At 41.1% G+C, this 22926-nt stretch overlaps 1 protein-coding gene across 6 annotated transcripts in view; it reads left to right on the top strand.

The window, feature by feature from the left end:
• Positions 1-22926, top strand: part of NUP214 (nucleoporin 214) — a 207496-nt gene that overhangs the window by 151632 nt on the left and 32938 nt on the right. For 4 of the 6 annotated variants that reach the window (XM_053695786.1, XM_053695791.1, XM_053695787.1 and 1 more), the window contains exon 31: positions 13301-13463. In XM_053695786.1, the coding sequence (XP_053551761.1) occupies positions 13301-13463 (163 nt within the window). The remainder of the gene's footprint in view (positions 1-13300; positions 13464-22926) is intronic. The other 2 variants (XM_053695788.1, XM_053695792.1) reach the window with 1 other exon arrangement.

The following is a 22926-nucleotide window of genomic DNA, read 5'->3' on the forward strand; positions in this document are numbered from 1 at the left end:
ATCTGCATTGTTTGTTGTCTACTCTGGACAGAGGAGAGGCCAAAAGGCTTCGGCAACTTCTCTTTCTTTTTGGCTAAGGAGTATAATACGCTTAGCTTATGAGACTGCTGGCCAGCAGCCTCCTGAAAGGATTACAGCTCATTCTACTAGAGCGGTAGCTTCCACATGGGCTTTTAAGAATGAGGCTTCTGTTGAACAGATTTGTAAGGCGGCGACTTGGTCTTCGCTTCATACTTTTTCAAAATTCTATAAATTTGATACTTTTGCTTCTTTGGAGGCTATTTTTGGGAGAAAGGTTTGCAGGCAGTGGTGCCTTCCGTTTAAGCACCTGCCTTGTCCCTCAATTCATCCGTGTCCTATAGCTTTGGTATTGGTATCCCACAAGTAATGGATGATCTGTGGACTGGATACACCTTACAAGAGAAAACAAAATTTATGCTTACCTGATAAATTTATTTCTCTTGTGGTGTATCCAGTCCAAGGCCCGCCCTGTCATTTTAAGGCAGGTGTGTTTTATTTTTAAACTACAGTCACCACTGCACCCTATGGTTTCTCCTTTCTCTTGCTTGTCTTCGGTCGAATGACTGGTAGTGGCAGTTAGAGGAGGAGCTATATAGACAGCTCTGCTGTGGGTGATAATCTTGCAGTTTCCTGTTGGGAAGGAGAATATCCCACAAGTAATGGATGATCCGTGGACTGGATACACCACAAGAGAAATACATTTATCAGGTAAGCATAAATTTTGTTTTTTCCATACTCCTCCATACTTCTGGATTAGGGAGGAACGCTAGTAAGAGGCCTCCTAATTTAGCGGTTTTCTCTCATGGGGTTTTATTAACGCTGCTATCTCTCTTAAGATGCCGGTTATTTAGGAGGCGATCGCATTGGCACGCCTTATTCTAGTTATTCACTAGTTTCAGTTGCTTCTTCCTGGATGGTTTATATGTTAGAGCCATTGGTGTACGTAGGGTTAGGCATTATTTGTGCACTTCTGCCCAAACTGTTTTGGAGCCGGTTAACAGTTCCCTCCACGGGTCTGTTGGGCGCAATCTCCTCTGTTCTGCTGTGAGTAGTGGATAAGATTATGTCTCTGCACCTTCCCTATTCTCTGTATAAGAGATTATTTTTATTGCGAATATTTGATTATTCTTATGTGTTTTATGCTGTACATTTTTACTTGTACTACACATCTTTTCTAGAACGGCTCTATCCTCTGCCTTGTCTAGCATGTTTTTTCCTTTTCGTTATCGCCATCTAGTGATGATTACGGGTATCTATATGTAGTCTGTAGGTGTATACTGGATTTATTATTTATTTCCTGTATGGCTTAGGGATCCTACCTTTGGATGGTTTATCCCTGTTTCTCCACAGTTTTTCTGTATAAGGCATACTTATTTAGGTATGTTTTTAGGGAATAATATCCGTTTTATGATTTCCCCTAATTGGCTGTAGAAGTATTTTCTGAAGATGTTATAAGCCTTTTGTTTGCTTATTTTATCATTTGCTGCTGTGCATATTTCAGATATATTCTTAGGGATTGTTAATATTTTTATATTGTATCCCTGCTTTTCTACAGTGATATTTATGGGATTTGTGGTAAGCAATATGCCTGCTTATCTTGTGTTCTTGTCAGGGTGCCAGGAATCAGACTGAGACGAGAAGTGCAAAAATAATCACACCTTTTATTAATAACAAAAAATAATAAAAAGTTCACAAGTCAAATAACAAGCCAGGAGTCAAAACCAGAGCTGGTAGTCAGACGAGCCGAGTCAGGAGCCAAAGTGAATAGTCAGACGAGCCGGAATCAGGAACAAGGAAAACAGCAGTGTCAGGAACAAGCCAGGGATCAGGAACCAGGAAGAACGTCAGGCAGCCAGGTAATACACAGGAACTCTCACAAACAGGTCTGAGACAACGCAAAGGCAAAGCATTCTGAACAGAGGCCCTTTAAATAATAAGTGATGACATCACAATTCTGAGACTGCATCCTGTCTCACATGGATGATGCACACCAGTCTGGCCATAAAAGGAAGTGCAGGAAGTGAGCAGCATCCCCCACAATGCACCATAGTCAGGAAGAGAGGTGAGTAAAATGGCTGCCAGCAGCACATGCCAAAAACAGGGGGAAAAAACCCTGACAGTTCTGCTGTACTTTTTTACTTGTGTTTGGGATATTTCATCTTATATCCCTATCTTTCGTGAGTAGAACTTATTTTTGATTTAGTTATAACCATTGAGCTGCTTATCTGAAATTTTATCTACTGTGCTTTTATGTGTGGGTTTAGGGATTTCTATTATTTTCTATGATTTATCTCCACCCCCCTCCTTTTACAGTAGTGCTGATTCTATAATGTATGCGTCATCTTGTTTTATACAGGGTTACATTTATACAAATAGATATTTATGTATATATTTCTTGGGATCTCCTTAAGACTCTACAATGACAATTTTATTTTTATCTTGTCAGGAGATTTTATGATTATGCCGTGGAGGTAGTCTCTCAGGGATACGGTTTAGGATTCAATTTATTTGGCATAGAATAATGGTTAGATTTAGGATTGAACACTTACGCTTTCTGCTAAAGGAGGTGTTGGCTACTTTAGAGGTCACAGAACCTAAATTACCTGAGGTCTTCCATAAAGAATGCGAACACTATTAAGAATGAATGGGAAAGACTCAGTTCTTTTTCCCCTTCTTCCTTTAAGAAATTGTTCCCACTTCCGGACTCTCAGTTGGAGTTGGGGCGTTCCGTCCCTAAGGTAGACGGTGCTATCTCCATGCTTGAGGATAGTTCGTCGTTTAAGGAGCCCATGGATAAGAAGCTGAAAACTCTATTAAGAAAAATGTTTCCGCATACGGGATATTTGTTCCAACCAGCAGCGGCTGTTGTTGCGGGAGCGACTACCTACTGGTGGGACTCCTTATCTGAGTTGATCGAGGTGGAGGGTACCCGCGACACGATCCTGGAAAGAATTAGGGCCTTAAGGGTAGCTAATTATTTTATTTGTGATGCAAATATGCAGATTATTCTCCAAAACGCCAGGTTTTTCTGTGCTAGCCCGTAGGGCACTCTGGCTGAAATCTTGGTCTGCAGACATGACTTTGAAGTCTAGACTTCTTTCCCTCCCATTCAAGGGAAAGATTCTTCTTGGTCCAGGCCTGCACTCTATCATATCCACGGTTACTGGAGGCAAAGGTGACTTTTTACCGCAGGATAAGAAGAACAAGCCTAAGGGACAAGGTCCTAATTTCCGGACAAATCCTAATGTCAGCAGCCCACTGGAAAACTGGAGCAGTCCAAGGAAACAGGAAACCTCCTCAGTTCTGGATAAATCCAAGGAGAATAAGAAGCCTGCCGAGTCATAGTCGGCATGAAGTGACGCCCCCCGAACCGGCTTTGGATCTGGTAGGTGGCAGACTGTCATGCTTTTCATAAGCTTAGTTTGTGGACGTGCAAGACCTGTGGGTACTGGAGGTCATCACTCAGGGATACAGGATAGATTTCAAGTCTCATCCTCCCAGGGGCAGATTCCTCTTATCAAACCTGTCTTCAAGGCCAGAAAAGAGAGAGGCTCTTCTTGGGTGTGTGATGGATCTCTCCGCCCTGGGAGGTCATTGTACCGGTACCTCCAGCAGAAAGAGGTCTGGGATACTTCTCAAACCTGTTTGTGGTCCCAAAGAAGGAGGGTACTTTTCGTCCAATTCTGGACCTAAAGTGTTTAAACAAATTCATGTCTGTCCCCTCATTCAAGATGGAGACAATATGGTACATTCTTCCTTTAGTCCAGGAAGGACAATTTATGACCACGAAACTTCTTGCTTTGTGCCTTTCTCTCCAGTCTGCAATTCGTCCATCAGTGGCTCAATGCATGGAGGTGATTGGTCTGATGTTTTTTTCCATGGACATCATTCCTTTTGCTCGGTTCCGTTTGAGCCCTCTGCAGCTATGCATGCTCAGTCAATGGATCGGAGACCATTCTGATTTATCGCATATAGGATAGATCTGGATTCCCTAACTAGAAACTCTCGGTGGATTTCACAGGAACTTCTGTCTCAAGGCACTCGCTTTCTGAGACGTTCCTGGGTGACTGTGACTGCGGAAGCCAGCCTACTAGGCTGTGGAGCAGTTTGGGACTCTCTAAAGCTCAGGGACTGTGGACTTGGGAGGAGTCTTCTCTCCCCATAAACATCTTGGAGTTGAGAGCAATCTTCAATGCCCTGACAGCTTGGCCTCAATTATCTTTAATCCGGTTTATCTGATTCTAGTCGGACAACATCACCTCAGTAGCTTACATCAACCACCATGGATGAACTCAGAGTTCCTTGGCCATGAAGGAGGTGACTCGCATTCTGCAGTGGGCGGAAGCTCACATTTGTCTCCTATCTGCCATCAACTTTCCAGGCGTGGACATCTGGGAGGCGGATTTTCTGAGCAGACAGACTTTTCATCCTGGACAATGGGCTCTCCATCTGCAAGTGTTCTCAAGGATAACACTCAAGTGGGGTTTCCCGAGTTGGATCTGATAGAGTTTTGTCGAAACGCCAAGTTTCCAAAGTACAGGTTAAGGTAAGGTTAAGGCCGCTCTGATAGACGCTCTAGCGGTTCCTTGTATTTTCTCTCTGGCATACCTGTTTCCTCCGTTTGTTCTCCTTCCACGAGTAATTGCTCGTATCAAACAGGAAAGAGCATCTGTATTTCTAATAGCTCCTGCATGGCTTTGCAGGATCTGGTTTGCGGTTTTGGTGGAGATGTCATCTCTTCCATCTTGGAGGTTACCTGAGGAAGGACCTTCTAATTCAGGGTCCATTCCTCCATCCAAGTCTAGATTCTCTGAAGCTAACTGCTTGGAGATTGAACGCCTAGTTTTGTCTAGACGTGTGTTTTCTGAACTGTTCATTGTTACCATGCTTCAGGCTAGTAAACCTGTTTCTCGCATGATTTAACATAAGGTATGGTGTAAATTCCTTTATTGGGGCGAATCTAAGGGTTTCTCCTGGAGCCGGGTGAGGATTCCTGCATTTTATTTTTTTTCAGGATGGATTGGGAAAAGGTTTGTCAGTCAGTACTCTGAAGGGTCAGACCTCTGCTCTGTCTCTTCTTTTTACACAAACGTCTGGCAGATTTGCAAATGTTCAAGTTTTTGTTCAGGCCCTGGTCAGAATCATGCCTGTGTTTAAGCCTGTTGCTCCTCTTTGGAGCCTTAAACTCGTTCTTAAAGTTTTGCAGCAGGCTTTGTTTGAGCTGGTGCATTCTGTTGATATTAAATAGTTATCTTGGAAGGTTTTGTTTCTCCTTGCTTTTTCTTCTACTCGCAGAGTTTCTAAACCTTCGACTCTGCAGTGTGATCCCCCTTACCTTATATTTCTTGAGGATAAGGCAGTCCTTCGTACTAAATTGGGTTTTCTCCCTAAAGTGGTGACGTATCGAAACATTAATCAGGAAATTATTGTTCCTTCTTTTTGTCCTATTCCTTCTTCCCATAAGGAACGTCTTTTGCATATCCTGGATGTTGTGCGTGCGCTACAATTTTACCTTCAAGCAACTAAAAATTTTCGGCAATCTTCTTCCCTGCTTGTGGCTTTCTCTAGAAAGCGTAAGGGTTAGAAGGCCACTTCTACTACCCTTTTCCTCTGGTTAAGTATTATTTGTTTAGCTTACGAGACAGCTACCTCCTGAGAGAATTACGGCTCATTCCACTAGGGCTGTCTCCTCATCTTGGGCTTTCAAAAATTAAGCTTCTGTGGAACAAATTTGCAAGGCGGCAACATGGTCCTCTTTGCATACTTTTCCCAAATTCTACAAATTTGATATTTTTGCCTCGGCTGAGACCTCTTTTGGGAGAAAGGTTCTTCAAGCAGTGGTGCCTTCTGTTTAGGTCCTCCTGCCTTGTTCTCCCTCCCTTTTCATTCAGTGTCCTCTAGCTTGGGTATTGGTTCCCACTAGTAATTGTAATGACGTTGTGGACTCTCCGTGCCATAGGAAAGAAAACAAAATTTATGCTTACCTAATAAATTTCTTTCTTTCCGGGCATGGAGAGTCTACGACCCCGTCCTATTTTTAATTTATAATTCGGCAGTTTTTTTTTAGTAAACCTCGGGCACCTCTATACCCTTGTGTTTCTTCTTTTTCCTTTTTCCTTCGGCTGAATGATGGGATTGTGGGTAAGGGAAGTTACACTCAACAGCTTTGCTGGGGTTCTCTTTGCCTCCTTCTGGCCAGGAGTTGAATATCCCATTAGTAATTGGAATGACGTTGTGGACTCTCCATGCCTGGAAAGAAAGAAATGTATCAGGTAAGCATACATTTAGTTTTTTTATTTGTAATATACCAACACATACTGCTGTGTTTTACAGGGAACAGTAAAGACAATACAGGGAAAGCAGACTGGTATAGGATTAGGGCCCCTTTTCATTAGAGAATTTACAAGCTAAGTGGTTTTGAAGGCAATAAACTAAGGAGTAGTTTTTGAGTGCTGATTGTAGTTTGTGGTCTATTGAGTTTAATAACTTTTTGGTTTGGACCCTGATGATCAAAGTATTGGGGTAAAGGCGATATTTTAAAAATGGATCCGAAGGTCTAAAATCAGTTTGAAGGCAGTCTCACCGAGACGCGTTTTACTATAAATCTCTGTGTCTGCCAATGCTTTTCTGATACAGGTGACATTTTAAAAGCAGCATCACCACCTAAATTTAAGATCTAATGTAAATGATCCCTTTACACCGTATTGTATGGCAATACAATTTACATGTTTTAACCCCTTTTGTTACAATACAATAGTGAAACTAGTACATGAATAATACACCTATAGGAGTTGGGGGAATGTGGGTATATTATACATGTGTATATGCAATGTTTTATTTGTATTTTATTTGCATAATGCTATAATATGTATTTCTTCTACTAGATACGAGTCCACGGATTCATCCTTTACTTGTGGGATATTATCCTCCTGCTAACAGGAAGTGGCAAAGAGCACCACAGCAGAGCTGTCTATATAGCTCCTCCCTTGACTCCACCCCCCAGTCATTCTCTTTGCCTACACTAAGTAATAGGAAGGGTAAAGTGAAAGAGGTGATAAAATGATAGTTTTTTATTTTCTTCAAGCAAGACTTTTTTATTTTAAATGGTACCGGTGAGTGCTATTTTTCCCAGGCAGCAGATGGATGAAGATTTCTGCCTGGAGACTGATGATCTTAGCAGTTGTCACTAAGATCCAGAGATGTTCCCACAGAGGCTGAGGAGAACTTCAGTGTGAGGTATGTTTATCATGCTACAAGCATTGAGGTATGTTCAGTCATTTTTTTCTGGAGAGACTGTGTTATTTCAGAATTGGCTTACAGTATTCCCATAAGGGAAGGGGTAAGCAGTAATCCTAATATGAAAGAGAAGGATATTACTGGGACCTGTATGTTGGGCTGAAAAAATGGTTGACACTGATGGCATAATGTTTGTTGGGCAAACAATTTATGTTTGGAGGACAATTAACGTTTTTTTCTTTTGTGTGAAGCAAACGTTTTTATTATTATGGCAATGGAGGGTGCACATGGCTTATTTTAGACCTTGGGTATATTGAACCGCAGAGCTGTGGCGAGGTGCGGGGGGGTGGGTTTTTTTTTTGGTTAATCTTAACGTTTTCTTGAATAACGTTTTTATCATTAAGGGTTAAGTATTACTTTCCTTGTGGTGCAATCTTAGCTGGCAAGATAAGACACATATATACTAAAATTGAGATAATTTTATCATTTTAAAGCAGTTTTGGAAAATTTGTACGCTTTTTTTCTCTTAAAGACGCAGTACCGTTTTTCAGATTATTCAAGCCTGTTTGTGGTCGTTACTAGCCTGTGTTAACATGTCTGACATTGAGGAAAGCCAACGTTCCATGTGTTTAGAAGCCATTGTGGAACCCCCACTTCAAATGTGTCCCTCATGTACTGAAAGGGCCTTACATTGCAAAGAACATATTTTAGCTGATAAAAGTATGTCTCAGGATGATTCTCAGTCAGAAGAGAATCAGGTTATGCCATCTGCTTCTCCCCAAGTGTCACAACCTTTAACGCCCGCCCAAGCGACACCAAGTACTTCTAGTGCATCTAATTCTTTCACCCTGCAAGATATGGCTGCAGTTATGTCTACTACCCTTACAGAGGTATTATCTAAACTGCCAGGTTTACAGGGTAAGCACAGCAGGTCAGGTATTAGAGTAAATGCAGAGCCCTCTGATGCTTTATTGGCCATCTCCGATGTACCCTCACAGTGTTCTGATTTGGGGGTGGGGGAATTGCTGTCTGAGGGAGAGCTTTCTGATTCAGGAAAGATGTTCCCTCAAACAGACTCAGATGTGACGGCCTTTAAGATTAAGCTTGAACACCTCCGCTTGTTACTCAGGTAGGTCTTAGCGACTCTGGATGATTGTGACCCTATTGTCATTCCACCAGAGAAACTGTGTAAAATGGATAAATATCTGGAGGTCCCTACTTACACTAATGTTTTTCCAGTCCCTAGAAGAATTTCGGACATTGTTACTAAGGAATGGGATAGACCAGGCATTCCGTTCTCTCCCCCTCCTACTTTTAAGAAAATGTTTCCCATATCTGACACCATTCGGGATTCGTGGCAGACGGTCCCTAAGGTGGAGGGAGCTATTTCTACCCTGTCTAAGCTATACCCATTGAGGACAGTTGTGCTTTCAAAGATTCTATGGATAAAAAATTAGAGGGGCTTCTCAAGAAATTGTTTATTCATCAGGGTTTTCTTCTACAACCTATAACGTGCATTGTTCCAGTAACTACTGCAGCAGCTTTTTGGTTTGAGGCTCTAGAGGAGTCTCTTAAGGTTGAAACCCCATTAGATGATATTTTGGATAGAATTAAGGCTCTCAAGCTAGCTAATTCTTTTATTACAGATGCCGCTTTCCAAATGTCCAAATTAGCGGCAAAGAATGCAGGCTTTGCCATTTTAGCGCATAGAGCGTTATGGCTTAAGTCTTGGTCTGCTGATGTGTCATCTAAATCCAAGCTTTTAGCTATTCCCTTTAAGGGTAAGACCCTATTCGGGCCTGAACTAAGGGAGATCATTTCTGACATTACTGGAGATAAAGATCATGCCCTTCCTCAGGACAAGATGGTTAAAATGAGGACCAAACAGAATAATTTTCGTTCCTTTCGAAACTTTAAAGGCGGTCCCTCTACTTCCTCATCCGCCTCCAAGCAGGAGGGGAACTTTGCTCAATCCAAGTCAGTCTGGAGACCTAACCAGACCTGGAATAAAGGTAAACAGGCCAAGAAGCCCACTGCTTCTACCAAGACAGCATGAAGGGGCAGCCCCCGATCCGGGACCGGATCTAGTAGGGGGCAGACTTTCTCTCTTCACTCAGGCTTGGACAAGAGACGTTCAGGATTCCTGGGCATTAGAAATTGTGACCCAAGGGTATCGTCTAGAATTCAAGGATTCTCTCCCAAGAGGAAGATTTCATCTTTCACGTTTGTCTGTAGACGAGACAAAAAGAGAGGCGTTCTTACGCTGTGTAGAAGACCTATATACCATGGGTGTAATTTGCCCAGTTCCAAAATTAGAACAAGGGCGGGGGTTTTACTCCAATCTGTTCATTGTTCCCAAAAAAGAGGGAACCTTCAGACCGATTTTAGATCTCAAAAGTCTAAACAAATTTCTCAGAGTCCCATCGTTCAAGATGGAGACCATACGAACAAATTTACCAATGATCCAGGAGGGTCAATATATGACCACCGTGGATTTGAAGGATGCGTATCTTCACATTCCTATCCACAAAGATCATCACCAGTTCCTCAGGTTCGCCTTCCTAGACAAACATTACCAGTTTGTGGCCCCTCCTTTCGGGTTGGCCACAGCTCCCAGAATCTTCACAAAGGTGCTAGGGTCCCTTCTGGCGGTTCTAAGGCCGTGGGGCATAGCAGTGGCACCTAGATATTTTGATTCAGGCGTCAACTTACCATCTAGCCAAATCTCACACGGACATCGTGTTGGCTTTTCTAAGAACTCACGGGTGGAAGGTGAACATAAAAAAAGAGTTCACTAGTTCCTCTGACAAGAGTTCCATTCCTAGGAACTCTGATAGACTCGGTAGACATGAAAAATTTTCTGACGGAGGTCAGAAAATCAGATCTTAACTACTTGCTGAGCATTTCATTCCATTCCTCGGCCATCAGTGGCGCAGTATATGGAGGTCATTGGGTTAATGGTAGCGGCAATGGACATAGTTCCGTTTGCTCGCTTACATCTCACACCACTGCAGCTGTGCATGCTCAGACAGTGGAATGGGGATTATGCGGATTTATCTCAGCGGATAAATCTGGATCTAGAGACCAGAGACTCTCTTCATTGGTGGTTGTCACAGGATCATCTGTCCCAGGGAATGTGCTTCCGCAGGCCAGCATGGGTTATAGTGACGACGGACGCCAGCCTCTTGGACTGAGGTGCAGTCTGGAATTCCCTGAAGGCTCAGGGTGTGTGGACTCATGAGGAGTCCCTACTACCAATAAATATTCTGGAACTGAGAGCGATATTCAACGCGCTTCAAGCGTGGCCTCAGCTGGCTTCGGCCAAATTCATAAGATTCCAGTCGGACAATATCACAACTGTAGCATATATCAATCAGCAAGGGGGAACAAAGAGTTCTCTAGCGATGATAGAGGTTTCCAAAATAATTTGATGGGCAGAGACTCACTCTTGCCATCTATCAGCAATATATATCCCAGGAGTGGAGAACTGGGAAGCGGATTTTCTAAGTCGTCAGACTTTTCATCCGGGGGAGTGGGAGCTCCATCCGGAGGTGTTTTCAAAATTGATTCATCAATGGGGCACACCAGAATTGGTTCTGATGGCATCTCGTCAGAATGCCAAACTTCCTTGTTATGGTCCAGATCAAGAGATCCTCAAGCAGTACTGATAGATGCTCTAGCAGTACCTTGGTCGTTCAACCTGGCTTATGTGTTTCCTCCTTTTCCTCTCCTCCCTCGTCTGATTGCCAGAATCAAACAGGAGAGGGCTTCGTTAATCTTGATAGCGCCTGCGTGGCCACGCAGGACTTGGTATGCAGACCTGGTGGAAATGTCATCTCTTCCACCGTGGAAACTGCCACTGAGACAGGACCTTCTCATTCAGGGTCCGTTTCAACATCCAAATCTAATTTCTCTGCAACTGACTGGCTGGAGATTGAACGCTTGATTTATCTAAGCGGGGTTTCTCTGAGTCGGTCATTGATACCTTGATTCAGGCTCGAAAGCCTGTCACTAGGAAAATTTACCATAAGATATGGCATAAATATCTTTATTGGTGCGAATCCAAAGGCTACTCATGGAGTAAGATCAGGATTCCTAGGATTTTGTCCTCTTTCCAAGAAGGATTGGAGAAGGGGTTATCAGCTAGTTCCTTAAAGGGACAGATTTCTGCTTTGTCAATCTTACTACACAAGCATCTGGCAGATGTCCCAGACGTGCAGTCGTTTTGTCAGGCTTTGGTTAGAATTAAGCCTGTGTTTAAACCTGTTGCTCCGTCATGGAGTTTGAATTTAGTTCTTAATGTTCTTCAAGGGGTTCCGTTTGAAACCATGCATTCCATAGATATTAAACTTCTATCTTGGAAAGTTCTGTTTTTAGTTGCTATCTCTTCTGCTTGAAGAGTTTCTGAGCTATCTGCATTACAATGCGACTCGCCTTATCTTATATTCCATTCTGATAAGGTGGTTTTGCGCACTAAACCTGGATTTCTTCCTAAGGTTGTTTCAAATAAGAATATCAATCAGGAAATTGTTGTTCCTTCTCTGTGTCCTAATCCTTCTTCTAAGAAGGAGCGTCTGTTACATAACTTGAACGTGGTTCGTGCCTTGAAGTTTTACTTGCAAGCGACCAAGGATTTCCGTCAAACATCTTCTCTGTTTGTTGTCTATTCTGGAAAGCGTAGGGGTCAAAAAGCTACGGCTACCTCTTTCTTTTTGGCTGAAAAGCATCATCCATTTGGCATACGAGACTGCTGGACACCAGCCTCCTGAAAAAATTACAGCTCATTCTACTAGAGCGGTGGCTTCCACGTGGACTTTTAATAACGATGCTTCTGTTGAACAGATTTGTAAGGCTGCGACTTGGTCTTCCCTTCATACCTTTTCCAAATTTTACAAATTTGATACTTTTGATTCTTCTGAGGCTATTTTTGGGAGAAAAGTTCTTCAAGCAGTGGTGCCTTCTGTTTAGGTTCCTGTCTTGTCCCTCCCTTTCATCCGTGTCCTGTAGCTTCGGTATTGTATCCAACAAGTAAAGGATGAATCCATGGACTCGTCGTATCTAGTAGAAGAAAATGAAATTTATGCTTACCTGATAAATTGATTTCTTCTACGATACGACGAGTACACGGCCCTCCCTATCAATTTAAGACAGATTATATTTTTTTGTTTAAAACTTCAGTCACCTCTGTACCTTTTTAGCTTCTCCTTTTTCTTCCTATACCTTCGGTCGAATGACTGGGGGGTGGTGTCAAGGTAGGAGCTATATAGACAGCTCTGCTGTGGTGCTCTTTGCCACTTCCGGTTAGCAGGAGGATAATATCCCTCAAGTAAAGGATGAATCCGTGGACTTGTCGTATCGTAGAAGAAATTTAATTTATCAGGTAAGCATAAATTTCCTTTTTAATTGTGATTTTAAAAAGCATAAATTTTTTCTTTTGGTGTGTTTATTACTTTTTTTTTAGGAAGACTTTGTGATACTAATATTTCATAGGAGCCAAGACTTTTTCTAGTTTATTTATTGACCATATAAGTTCTCACTGTTCTTCTGAAAATGTTATACTTAAAATATTTTGACGTTACTTTTTAATTAATAATTACTATTTAATATAGGTTTAATAGTAAGTTGGGTTTTTTTTGTTTTATTAACAATGGATATTGCAGACATACTGAATATATAGGTGTTCTTTGAGAGTTTCATGGGTGTTCCGTGGGAGTATCAGTCCCACGATTTTCCATTGTGAGAGATCTACTGAATATAACTTGAAAATCTATTTACATATCCATTATGTGATGTTTTGCTGCACAGAAACCATTTTAGCCTATGAGCCCAGCTGTTTGCAGATCACCTTCATGGGAGATGACTAAAACAGTGCAACTCTCGGCAGGACCTTCTCATACTTGTTCCCTGCATAGTATACATATTATTCCTAGGTTTATAGCACTGCGGAATTTGTTGGTGCTCTACAAATAACTGATAATAATCTTGCCGTTGGGTTCTCTAAGGATTTGTTAATAACCAGATGTTTTCTTCCACCTGTGTTCAGCAGCCGCCTTCCTCCAGCGGTGGTCTGTTTGGTTCCAGCAGCGGCACTGGGAGTGGGGGAGGAGGATTCTTCAGTGGCCTTGGCGGGAAGCCGAGCCAGGAAGCAGCCAACAAGAACCCTTTTGGCGCAACCAGCCCTGGATTTGGGTCGTCTAACCAGTCCAGTGAGTTTCTATTAATCATTACTTATTTTTTTATAACATAAAATTCTGATGCCATTCTTTAAATCAAATAACATGTTCCAATATTTTAAACCAAACTCCTGTGAGGTATTCATTTTTACTTCTATAAAAGGGATATGGAAAGGACTATAATATTGTTCAGAGTCTGACATAAGTGCATTTCCCCTTCCTGCCCTTAGGATGTTCTATGCCGTCCTAACCGCACTGGGCTTTAACGCCCTTAGGGCGACATAGAACCTTTTGGCAGTACTTTATCCAAACGCGCTCCCTGTATGGGACCGTGGGCTGGAGGGGGTGCCTAGAGACTTCCACCAGATACGATCCCATTATTAAAATCACAAAATCGCACGAACAATCGCATGATTTCACTTTTTAACTTATTAAAACAAATAATTACTGAAACAAATAATTCCAGGCTGGAAAAGGTTAAAAGTTTGTGTAAATTAGGACTTGACAAATATAATCATTCTTTTGTGTGTGTGTATATATATATATATATATATATATATATATATATATATATATATATATGTGTGTGTGTGTGTGTATATATATATATGTGTGTGTGTGTGTATATATATATATGTGTGTGTTTGTGTGTGTATGTATATATGTGTGTGTGTGTGTGTATATATATATATATGTATGTATTTATGTATGTATGTGTATATATATATATATATATATATATATATATATATATATATATATATATATATATATATATATACACACAGCTCGGAAATATTGCGGGTTCAGTACCAGACTACCGCCATAAAGGGAGTAACACTATTTTTTGTTTTGTTTCCCAGCACATATACAAGTTATATTTACACTATACTGTAGTCTTGTGCAATAGCATTATATCTAAAAAAAAAAGCCCATTGTACTTACCTTTAATTAAAAACTACTATATTGCTAAAAATGCCAACCATCATTTTAGCCTTCAGCGAGCTGTAATATTTTTGCTGGTGGTGTGTATTTATGTTTTGGAAAAATGGCGCCAATAGACTTGCTCGACACAGGGTTGCCACAAACCTTCATTTTGTAAAAGCAGTATGCATATCTTTTTTTGTTTCCGTCCTGCAGAGCTGGCCTGTAACCTTGTGCCGATAGTGAGTGGATTTGGTTGCCTGCACCTAGTGGCCAGATTATAGACTGCAGCGTTAAAGCTTTCTTTAAAGGACAGTGGATTGGGGAGGATTCCTAGGTGCAATGCTGACTTTTCTAGTCCTTGTGGCAACCTGGTTCTCTTTTTCAAGCCCTGATTGAGATTAAATGCCTAATAACACCCTTCAAACTGACTGCTTAAAAGGACATTTGTAGTGATATTTTTTTCTTTAATGTGTTCTCAATAATCCATGTTACCCCATGTAGTAGTATTATTTTTTCTTACAGATAGTTTATTTACCTTTATTTAAAACCATCACCTGTTGTACTGCACTATTCTAAAAGTAAAAAAAAACTTATGTAAACAAGAAGCAACAGCAGAAATCCCTTCCCGGGGGGGGGGGGGTGCAGTGATAGGTACTGACATTTTCATAGCTCTTTCTAAGTACTGTCTTTGTGTATATAGAGAGATATGACTTTGCATCTAAAGTGAAAGATAAGGTAAAGGGACGCTAAAATCAAGATTAAACTTTCATGATTCAGATGCATGCCTTTTTAAGCGACTTTGCAATTTACTTCTATTATGACATTATGCAGTCCTTTTTTATATACACACTTTCTGAGGCACCAGCTCCTACTGAGCATGTGCAATAGTTCAGTGTATATGTATATGTGTCTGTGATTGACTGACGGCTGTCACATGATAGTTATATGCACACATTCTGAGCCACCAGCTCCTACTGAGCATGTGCAATAGTTCAGTGTATATGTATATGAGTCAGTGATTGGCTGACGGCTGTCACATGATAGTTATATGCACACATTCTAAATCTGTGATTGATTATACAAGGTGCCAGCAAATTGAAGTACATTTAAAAAATTGTCCCCCAAAAAAAATCTACTGCTCATTTAAAATTCAGTGTGTTATAGCTAGGGTGACAATATTGCTGCTTTAAAAAGGGACAGATATGAAAAATACATATGTCAGGGTTATTATACAAAACATTTCTTTAAACAGCCCTGACATATGTATTTTTCATGTGTGTCCCTTTTTAAAGCGGCAATATGGTCACCCTAGCTATGGCATTGGCTTTATATTATGCACTCTTGTTAGTTGTGGAGTTCCATTGTATTTAATGGTTCTTATGTTCTGCAAGATCAGACCATTTAAATGGGTGTTTTCTTAAGACTAATGGGTTGTGGTTTCAACAAACAAAATGGCTATTTAAAATAAAGGCACATTTAATATATAACAAGTCAATATGCACACATTAAAGGGACATACATCCCAGATTCATGATTCAGATAGATACATACAATTTTAAACAACTTTCCAATTTAATTCTACCGTCACATTTTCTTTGATTTCTTGGTATCCTTTGTTGAAAAGCAAGTAAGTTCAGGAGCGTGCACGTGTCTGCAGCACTTTATGGTAGCCGTTTTGCAACAATGTTATTAATTAGCAAGAGCACTAGAGGGCAGCACAATTTCCTGTTATGTAGTGCTCTAGTCATGTGCACAATACCTATTTAGGTATCTCTTCAACAAATTAAAACATGAGAACGAAGCATATTTGATAACAGAAGTAAATAGGAAACTTTGAAAATTGTATTCTCTATCTGAATGAGTGAAAAATGTTGTTTCTTGTCCCTTTAAAGGGGAAAGCAGTTTTACAATACAGTGCCTATTTAATTACCTTGGGGGATTGTCCCACACAACCAATTAAGCGCTGCTCAAAAAAGCTAATGTGACACTGGTGAGATTGGTTGAGCTGCTTCTACTGAAGGTACCTGTGTGTCTGTTCAATAAAGTGTTGATTCCTTGGTATGAATTAAACTGTGAATACCATTACAGTGCACATTACTAGTGTAAAATTGTAAAACTATGAAATCCTAATTGTTCGTCAATACCTAGGGGGCGCTACTGGGGTATAAGATGAAATATTATACAGTGTAATAAATGAAAAGTCCAATATTGTATGGAATTAAAACCTATATACACACACTAAGAAGCAGAATTCTATAAATTGTACAAAAGTTCTAAAAATATCCATAGAGGTTAATGGTTCAAGCTAAACACCAAGCTTCTGTTAGGTTGCTCGTCTTTTCCCCAAAACGCAGTCTAGTCTTAAATAAAGCAAAGAAGCAATGTGCCTCCTTGTACGTGTCAGTAAGCTTCATTAGATCTAAATCGATTAAAAGGTTTTTGACAAAAGGTCCAGCACTCACAGTAACTCAGCTCACTGATCCAAGGGCTCCGGAACTTATGTTCATCTCCAACTGGTGTATCCGCTCCGTTATTTGCTAGTTGTATCGGACAACACAGATGGAGAAACTCTGACTCCTTCTTATCGTGTAAAACTTTTAATTAAACCACAATCAAAAAACATAAAATTCTGTAATCTGCCATTTTGATTGCAATGCATTTCTTTCCTAAGATATGGAGACACCACAATGTCATTCAATTGCTAGTGGTAATATCACTCCTGGCCAGCTGGAGGAGGCAAAGAGCACCACAGCAAAGCTGCTAAGTGTCACTCCCCTACCTATTATCCCCAGTCATTCTCTTTGCCTCTGTCAATGAAGGAGGGGAAGTTTGGTGTCTGAAGAAATTAATTCCTTTTTTGGGTACTTTTCCCTGCAAGCAAGGATTTGGGTTTAGCTGAGTCCACGTCAATCTCTTCAGTAGAGTAGTGCTGGCTTTTAAGCTGTTAGGAAGTTGTGAGGTAGTCCTTCCTTTGTTTCCTAACACATTGCTGCCCATGGTACAGAAAGCCAGAGTTGGTTACTTTGTTCTTTCTTTTTCTACAGGTCTCTGTAAGGAGTATGTGTCCTTTCACGCCTTGTGATCTGTCTTCCTGCTAGACTGCAGGTAAGTGCTTTTGTCTTCTAGGTCTTGGAGACTTGCACTTCAGAAGAATGTCATATGCAGTAGATGGGGAGACATTTTTAAAATCTTTTATACAGGATTTTCTTTGGCAGTGGGCAGGCACATTATGAATATTGTGACTAGGGGTTAATCTTCCCTTTATTGGGACGTTTTTCCTCTTTGGGCTAATTTTGTTGAAATACTTTATTAGTATGTGTGTGTGGCTTATGTTTTATACAGGGATTTATGTATAAACTTAATATTTGGCAGTTGGTTTTCTTTGCTTGCTTAGCTAGAACAGGCTAACTGACAAACTGCTTGAGTTTGAAACCAGCTGCAGCTACTTGCATCTTATGTTGTAGGCAGAGGGAAACGTGCCTTTTACTGCTGCATAGTTTCCTCTCTTTGCCGGTCATGTGACTTCTCTCTGCTGTCGGATATTCACAGAGTGGTGCGGCGTCATTAAATTTCAGTCTCTTCGGTGTCAATCTTCTATACGATCGTTTTAGAGACTTCTGGCAGCCAAATTGTGGTATTAAAATTTCTTAAAGTGATGGCGTATTCCAAAAAATTCTACAATTTGGGGAATTTTGTATTTAGTATTATGGACATGGACCAAGACAAATGCTTGTTATGCCTAGAGGCACACATGTTTTGCCTATGCAATTCTGTGTTGCATGCTTAGCTAGAACACTTTGATTTAAAGATAAATTGTTGCCCTCTGAGCCCAATGTCTCTCAGGATGATGCTGTTCAGACAATGCCACAGCTTTCTCCTCAAATGTCCCAAGCCACTGACGTCACATACAGTGCCCTGCAGTTCCTCTCAGCCACCTGGAGGAGTTTATTTGCCTGCAGATTTTGCTGCAGAGGTATCTAATACTATGATGTTTCTTCCTCTGTGGAAGTTTTTCCTGTTCCAGACCGTGTGACAGAGATTATTTCACAGGAATGGGAGAAGCCAGGGATTCCTTTCTCCCTGTCGCCCGTATTTAAAAAGATGTTTCCTGTTGCTGATTCCATTAAAGATTCTTGGCACACAGTGCCTAAAGTAGAAGGGGCTATTTTTACTCTGACTAAGAGAGCTACGATCCCTATAGAGGATAGCTGCTCCTTTAAGGATCGCATGGACAAAAAGCTGGAAGCTTATTTAAAGATGTATGTTCATCAAGGCTTTCAATGGCAACCTGCAGTTTGTATTGCCACAGTAGCAAGTGCTGAATCTTATTGGTGTGACGCCTTGTCTGAATCAATTTTAGTAGAGACTCTGTTGGAGGAGATACAAGATATGATTAAGGCTCTCAAACTAGCCAATTCCTGTATTTCTGATGCTAACATTCAAGTTATTAGATTGGGAGCCAAGATGTCTGGCTTCACTGTCCTAGCCCACAGGGCACTGTGGCTAAAATCTTGGTCTGCTGATGTTACCTCTAAGTCCAAGCTTCTGGCGCTTCCTTAGAAGGGGAAGACCTTGTTCGGACCTGGTCTGGCAGAAATAATTTCTGATATTACAGGTGGAAAAGGGTCTTTTCTACCGTAAGACAAGAAGAACAGACTCAAAGGACGTCAAAGTAATTTTTGTTCCTTTCGTAACTTCAAAGGTCAAGTCTTCCTCTTCCAAGCAGGAGCAGTCCAAGTCGTCTTGGAAACCCAGTCAGTCTTGAAATAAGGGGAAGCAATCAAAGAAATCCTCAGCTGAGTCAAAGTCAGCATGAAGGGTCGGCCCACGGTCCGAGTTCGGATCAAGTGGGGGCAGACTTTCCCTGTTTTGTCAAGCGTGGAGACGAGATGTCCCAGAACCTTGGGCTGTGGACATAGTATCTCAGGGTTACAAAATAGAATTCAAAACTTTCCCTCCCAGGGGCAGATTCCACCTCTCAAGATTATCTGCAGACCAGGTAAAAAGAGAGGCATTCTTGAACTGCGTTCAGAACCTTTCCTCCCTGGGAGTGATTGTTCCAGTAAGGGAACAGGGTCTAGGATTCTATTCAAATATGTTTGTGGTTCCCAAAAAAGAGGGAACTTTTCGACCCATTTTTGACCTAAAGTGCTTCTACAATTTTCTCAGGGTACCGTCCTTCAAAATGGAAACCATTCGTTCCTTTGGTCCAAGAGGGTCAGTTCATGACGACCATATACCTGAAGGAAGCGTATCTTCATGTTCCCATCCACAAGGATCATCACAAATTCTTAAGATTCGCCTTTCTAGACAAACACTTTCAGTTTGTGGCTCTTCCATTTTCTCAAAGGTTCTGGGGGCTCTCTCTGCAGTGATCAGGTCTCAGGGAATTGCAGTGGCACCCTACCTGGACGACACATTGGTTTCAGGCTCCATCTTTTCAACAAGCAAACTCTTATACAGAGCTCTTGTTGTCTTTTCTACGTTCCCACGGTTGGAAAGTGAATCTGTTCCAGCTACAAGGGTGGTTTTCTTAGGGACCATAATAGAGTATCTATAAAAAAAAAATCTGACGGAGGTCAGAACATCCAAAATTCTCTCCTCTTGCCTCTCTCTTCAGTCTACTGTTCGGCCATCAGTGGCTCAATGTATGGATGTAATTGGTCTGATGGTCGCTTCCATGGACATCATTCCCTTTGCTCAATTCCATTTGAGAGCTCTGCAATTATGCATGATTAGACAATGGAACGGAGACCATTAGGATCTGTCTCAGAGGATAGATCTAGACCAGTCAACAAGAGACTCCCTCCCATGGTGGCTTTCTCAGGACCATCTGTCTCAGGGCACATGCTTCCAGAGACCTTCCTGGGTGATTGTGACCACGGAAACCAGCCTGCTAGGCTGTGGAGCAGTCTGGGACTCGTTAAAGGGTCTATGGACTCGGGAGGAGTCTACTCTCCCCATAAACATCTTGGAGTTGATAGTGATTTGCAATGCTCTGATGGCTTGGCCTCAATTGTCCTTAGCTCGGTTTATTAGGTTTCAGTCGGACAACATCATCTCAGTGGCTTACATCAAACACCAGGGAGGAACTCGGAGTTCCTTAGCCATGAAGGAGGTGGCACAGATTTTTCAGTGTGCGGAAGCTCACAATTTTTGTCTATCTGCCATCCACATTCCTGGAGTGGTCAACTGAGAAGCAGATTTCCTGAGCAGACAGACATTTCATCCCGGGGAGTGGGCTCTCCATCTGGAGGTGTTCTCCAGGTTAACCCTCAAATGGTGGGTGCCGGAGTTGGATCTGATGGCGTCTCGGGAGAGCGCCAAGTTTCCAAGGTACGGTTCAAGGTCAAGAGATCCTCAGGCAGCTCTGATACTCTGGCGGTTCCTTGGGATTTCGGTCTATCATACCTGTTTCCTCCGTTTGCGCTCCTTCCACAAGTTATTTCTTGTATTAAACAAGAGAGAGCATTGGTAATTCTAATGGCTCCTGCATGGTCTCGCAGGATCTGGTATGTAGACCTAGTAAAGATGTCTTCTCGACTGCCTTGGAGGTTGCCTCTGAGGAAGGACCTTCTAACTCCGGGTCCATTCCTCCATTCAAATCTCGTTTCTCTGAAGCTGATTTCTTGGAGATTGAACGCTTAGTTCTGTCTAAGCATGGATGGTCTGATTTGGTCATTGAGACCATGATCCAGGCTCGCAAACCTGTTACTCGAAAAATTTACCATAAGGTATGGCGTAAAAACCTTTGAGTGGGTATATTCAGAGCGCCTCAGTTAGGGCTAGGTGACTAGGACCTCCAATATTATGGAGAGGATGGATGAATAAAGGTAATTGTTGTCTAGAAATTGTTCAAAGTTTAATTATAACACAGTTTTTTAATTATACGGTCAAAAAAATTGAAAGGCAAATAAAATTGTACAATCATAAAAATCGTTACAATTGTTAAAAATTGTGGATCCACAATGTACAGTAAAAAGTTAAGTAATAAAAAACTAATAATGGTAAGCTAAATTGGGATGTCCAACCTATGGACTTTAGACCTGGTGTTATGGTATTTATACTGCGGTGTTTGATGTGTAATCATGAGGGATCCCAGTTGTGTGCCGTGTGGTTGTGCAGAAGAAAAGCACTGTGGGTAACACTAATGGGTTAAAAGCTTCAAAATGGTAAAGCTGCAGTGGCTGATGGTGAAGAAAATAACAATAATAAAAAATAATTCAACAATTTGTGGTATATAAAAAAATAGCAAATAAAGTCACAAAAATTGCAATAGTGAAAAAGATGGTGGTAAAAAAAATAAGTTGTAATCCTTTAGTAAATTGCAGTCAATATAGAGGTTGAAAAAAAAAATGGAAAAAAGTGACCTTTTTGGTGGTGAGAATACCTCTTAATTTCTGGTGGTGAGAACCCCCGCGATGGATCCTAATTGTCTCCCCGTGGGTGACTTTTAGTTTCTCCTAATGGAGAGGACCTTCCTATTTTTGGTGGCGAGAATCCCTGCAGCTGGATCCTGTTGGTCTTTTGGTCTTTAAGTTTCAGTGTCTTAAAAAGTAAATACTGATAGTGTAGATTTTACAGGATTTAGTGCTGAAATTGGAAATATGCTTACCAGCAGTTTTTGTGACTTTATTTGCTATTTTTTATATACCACAAATTGTTGAATTATTTTTTATTATTGTTATTTTCTTCACCATCAGCCACCACAGCTTTACCATTTTGAAGCTTTTAACCCATTAGTGTTACCCACACTGCTTTTCTTCTGCACGACCACACTGCACACAACTGGGATCCCTCTAAACCAGGGTCGCCAACATCTCTACATCACTCCTGATTACACATCAAACACCGCAGTATAAATACCATAACACCAGGTCTAAAGTCCACAGGTTGGACATCCCAATTTAGCTTACCATTATTAGTTTTTTATTACTTAACTTTACTTTAACAATTGTAACGATTTTTATGATTGTACAATTTTATTTGCCTTTCAATTTTTATGACTGTATAATTAAAAAACTGTTATAATTATACTTTGAACAATTTCTAGACAACAATTACCTTTATTAATCCATCTTCTCCATAATATTGGAGGTCCTAGTCACCTAGCCCTAACTGATGCGCTCTGAATATACCCACTCACGATTTACTCCAGTCGGGCTAGCTAGATAGCCTTTAGTCAGAGCTATAGGTGGATCTGTCTCTTGGTGCTGTATTTACGTTATTCAGTAAATACCTTTATTGGTTGAATCTAAGGGCTACTCTTGGAGTAGGTTCAGGATTCCTAGAATTTTGTCTTTTCTCCAGGAAGGTCTGGAGAAAGGGTTGTCAGTCAGTTCTCTGAAAGGTCAGATTTCTGCATTATCTATTTTGTTACAAAAGCATCTGGCAGATGTTCCAGATGTTCAATCTTTTTGTCAGGCCCTGTTCAGAATTAGGCCTGTGTTTAAATCTGTTGCTCCTCCTTGGAGCCTTAATCTTGTTCTCAGAGTTTTGCAGCAGGCTCTGTCTGAGCCAATGCATTCCATAGATATTAAGTTGCTATCTTGGAAGGTTTTGTTTCTTC

This window comes from Bombina bombina, chromosome 12 (assembly GCF_027579735.1).
Source record: "Bombina bombina isolate aBomBom1 chromosome 12, aBomBom1.pri, whole genome shotgun sequence".
NCBI classification, from domain to species: Eukaryota; Metazoa; Chordata; class Amphibia; order Anura; family Bombinatoridae; genus Bombina; species Bombina bombina.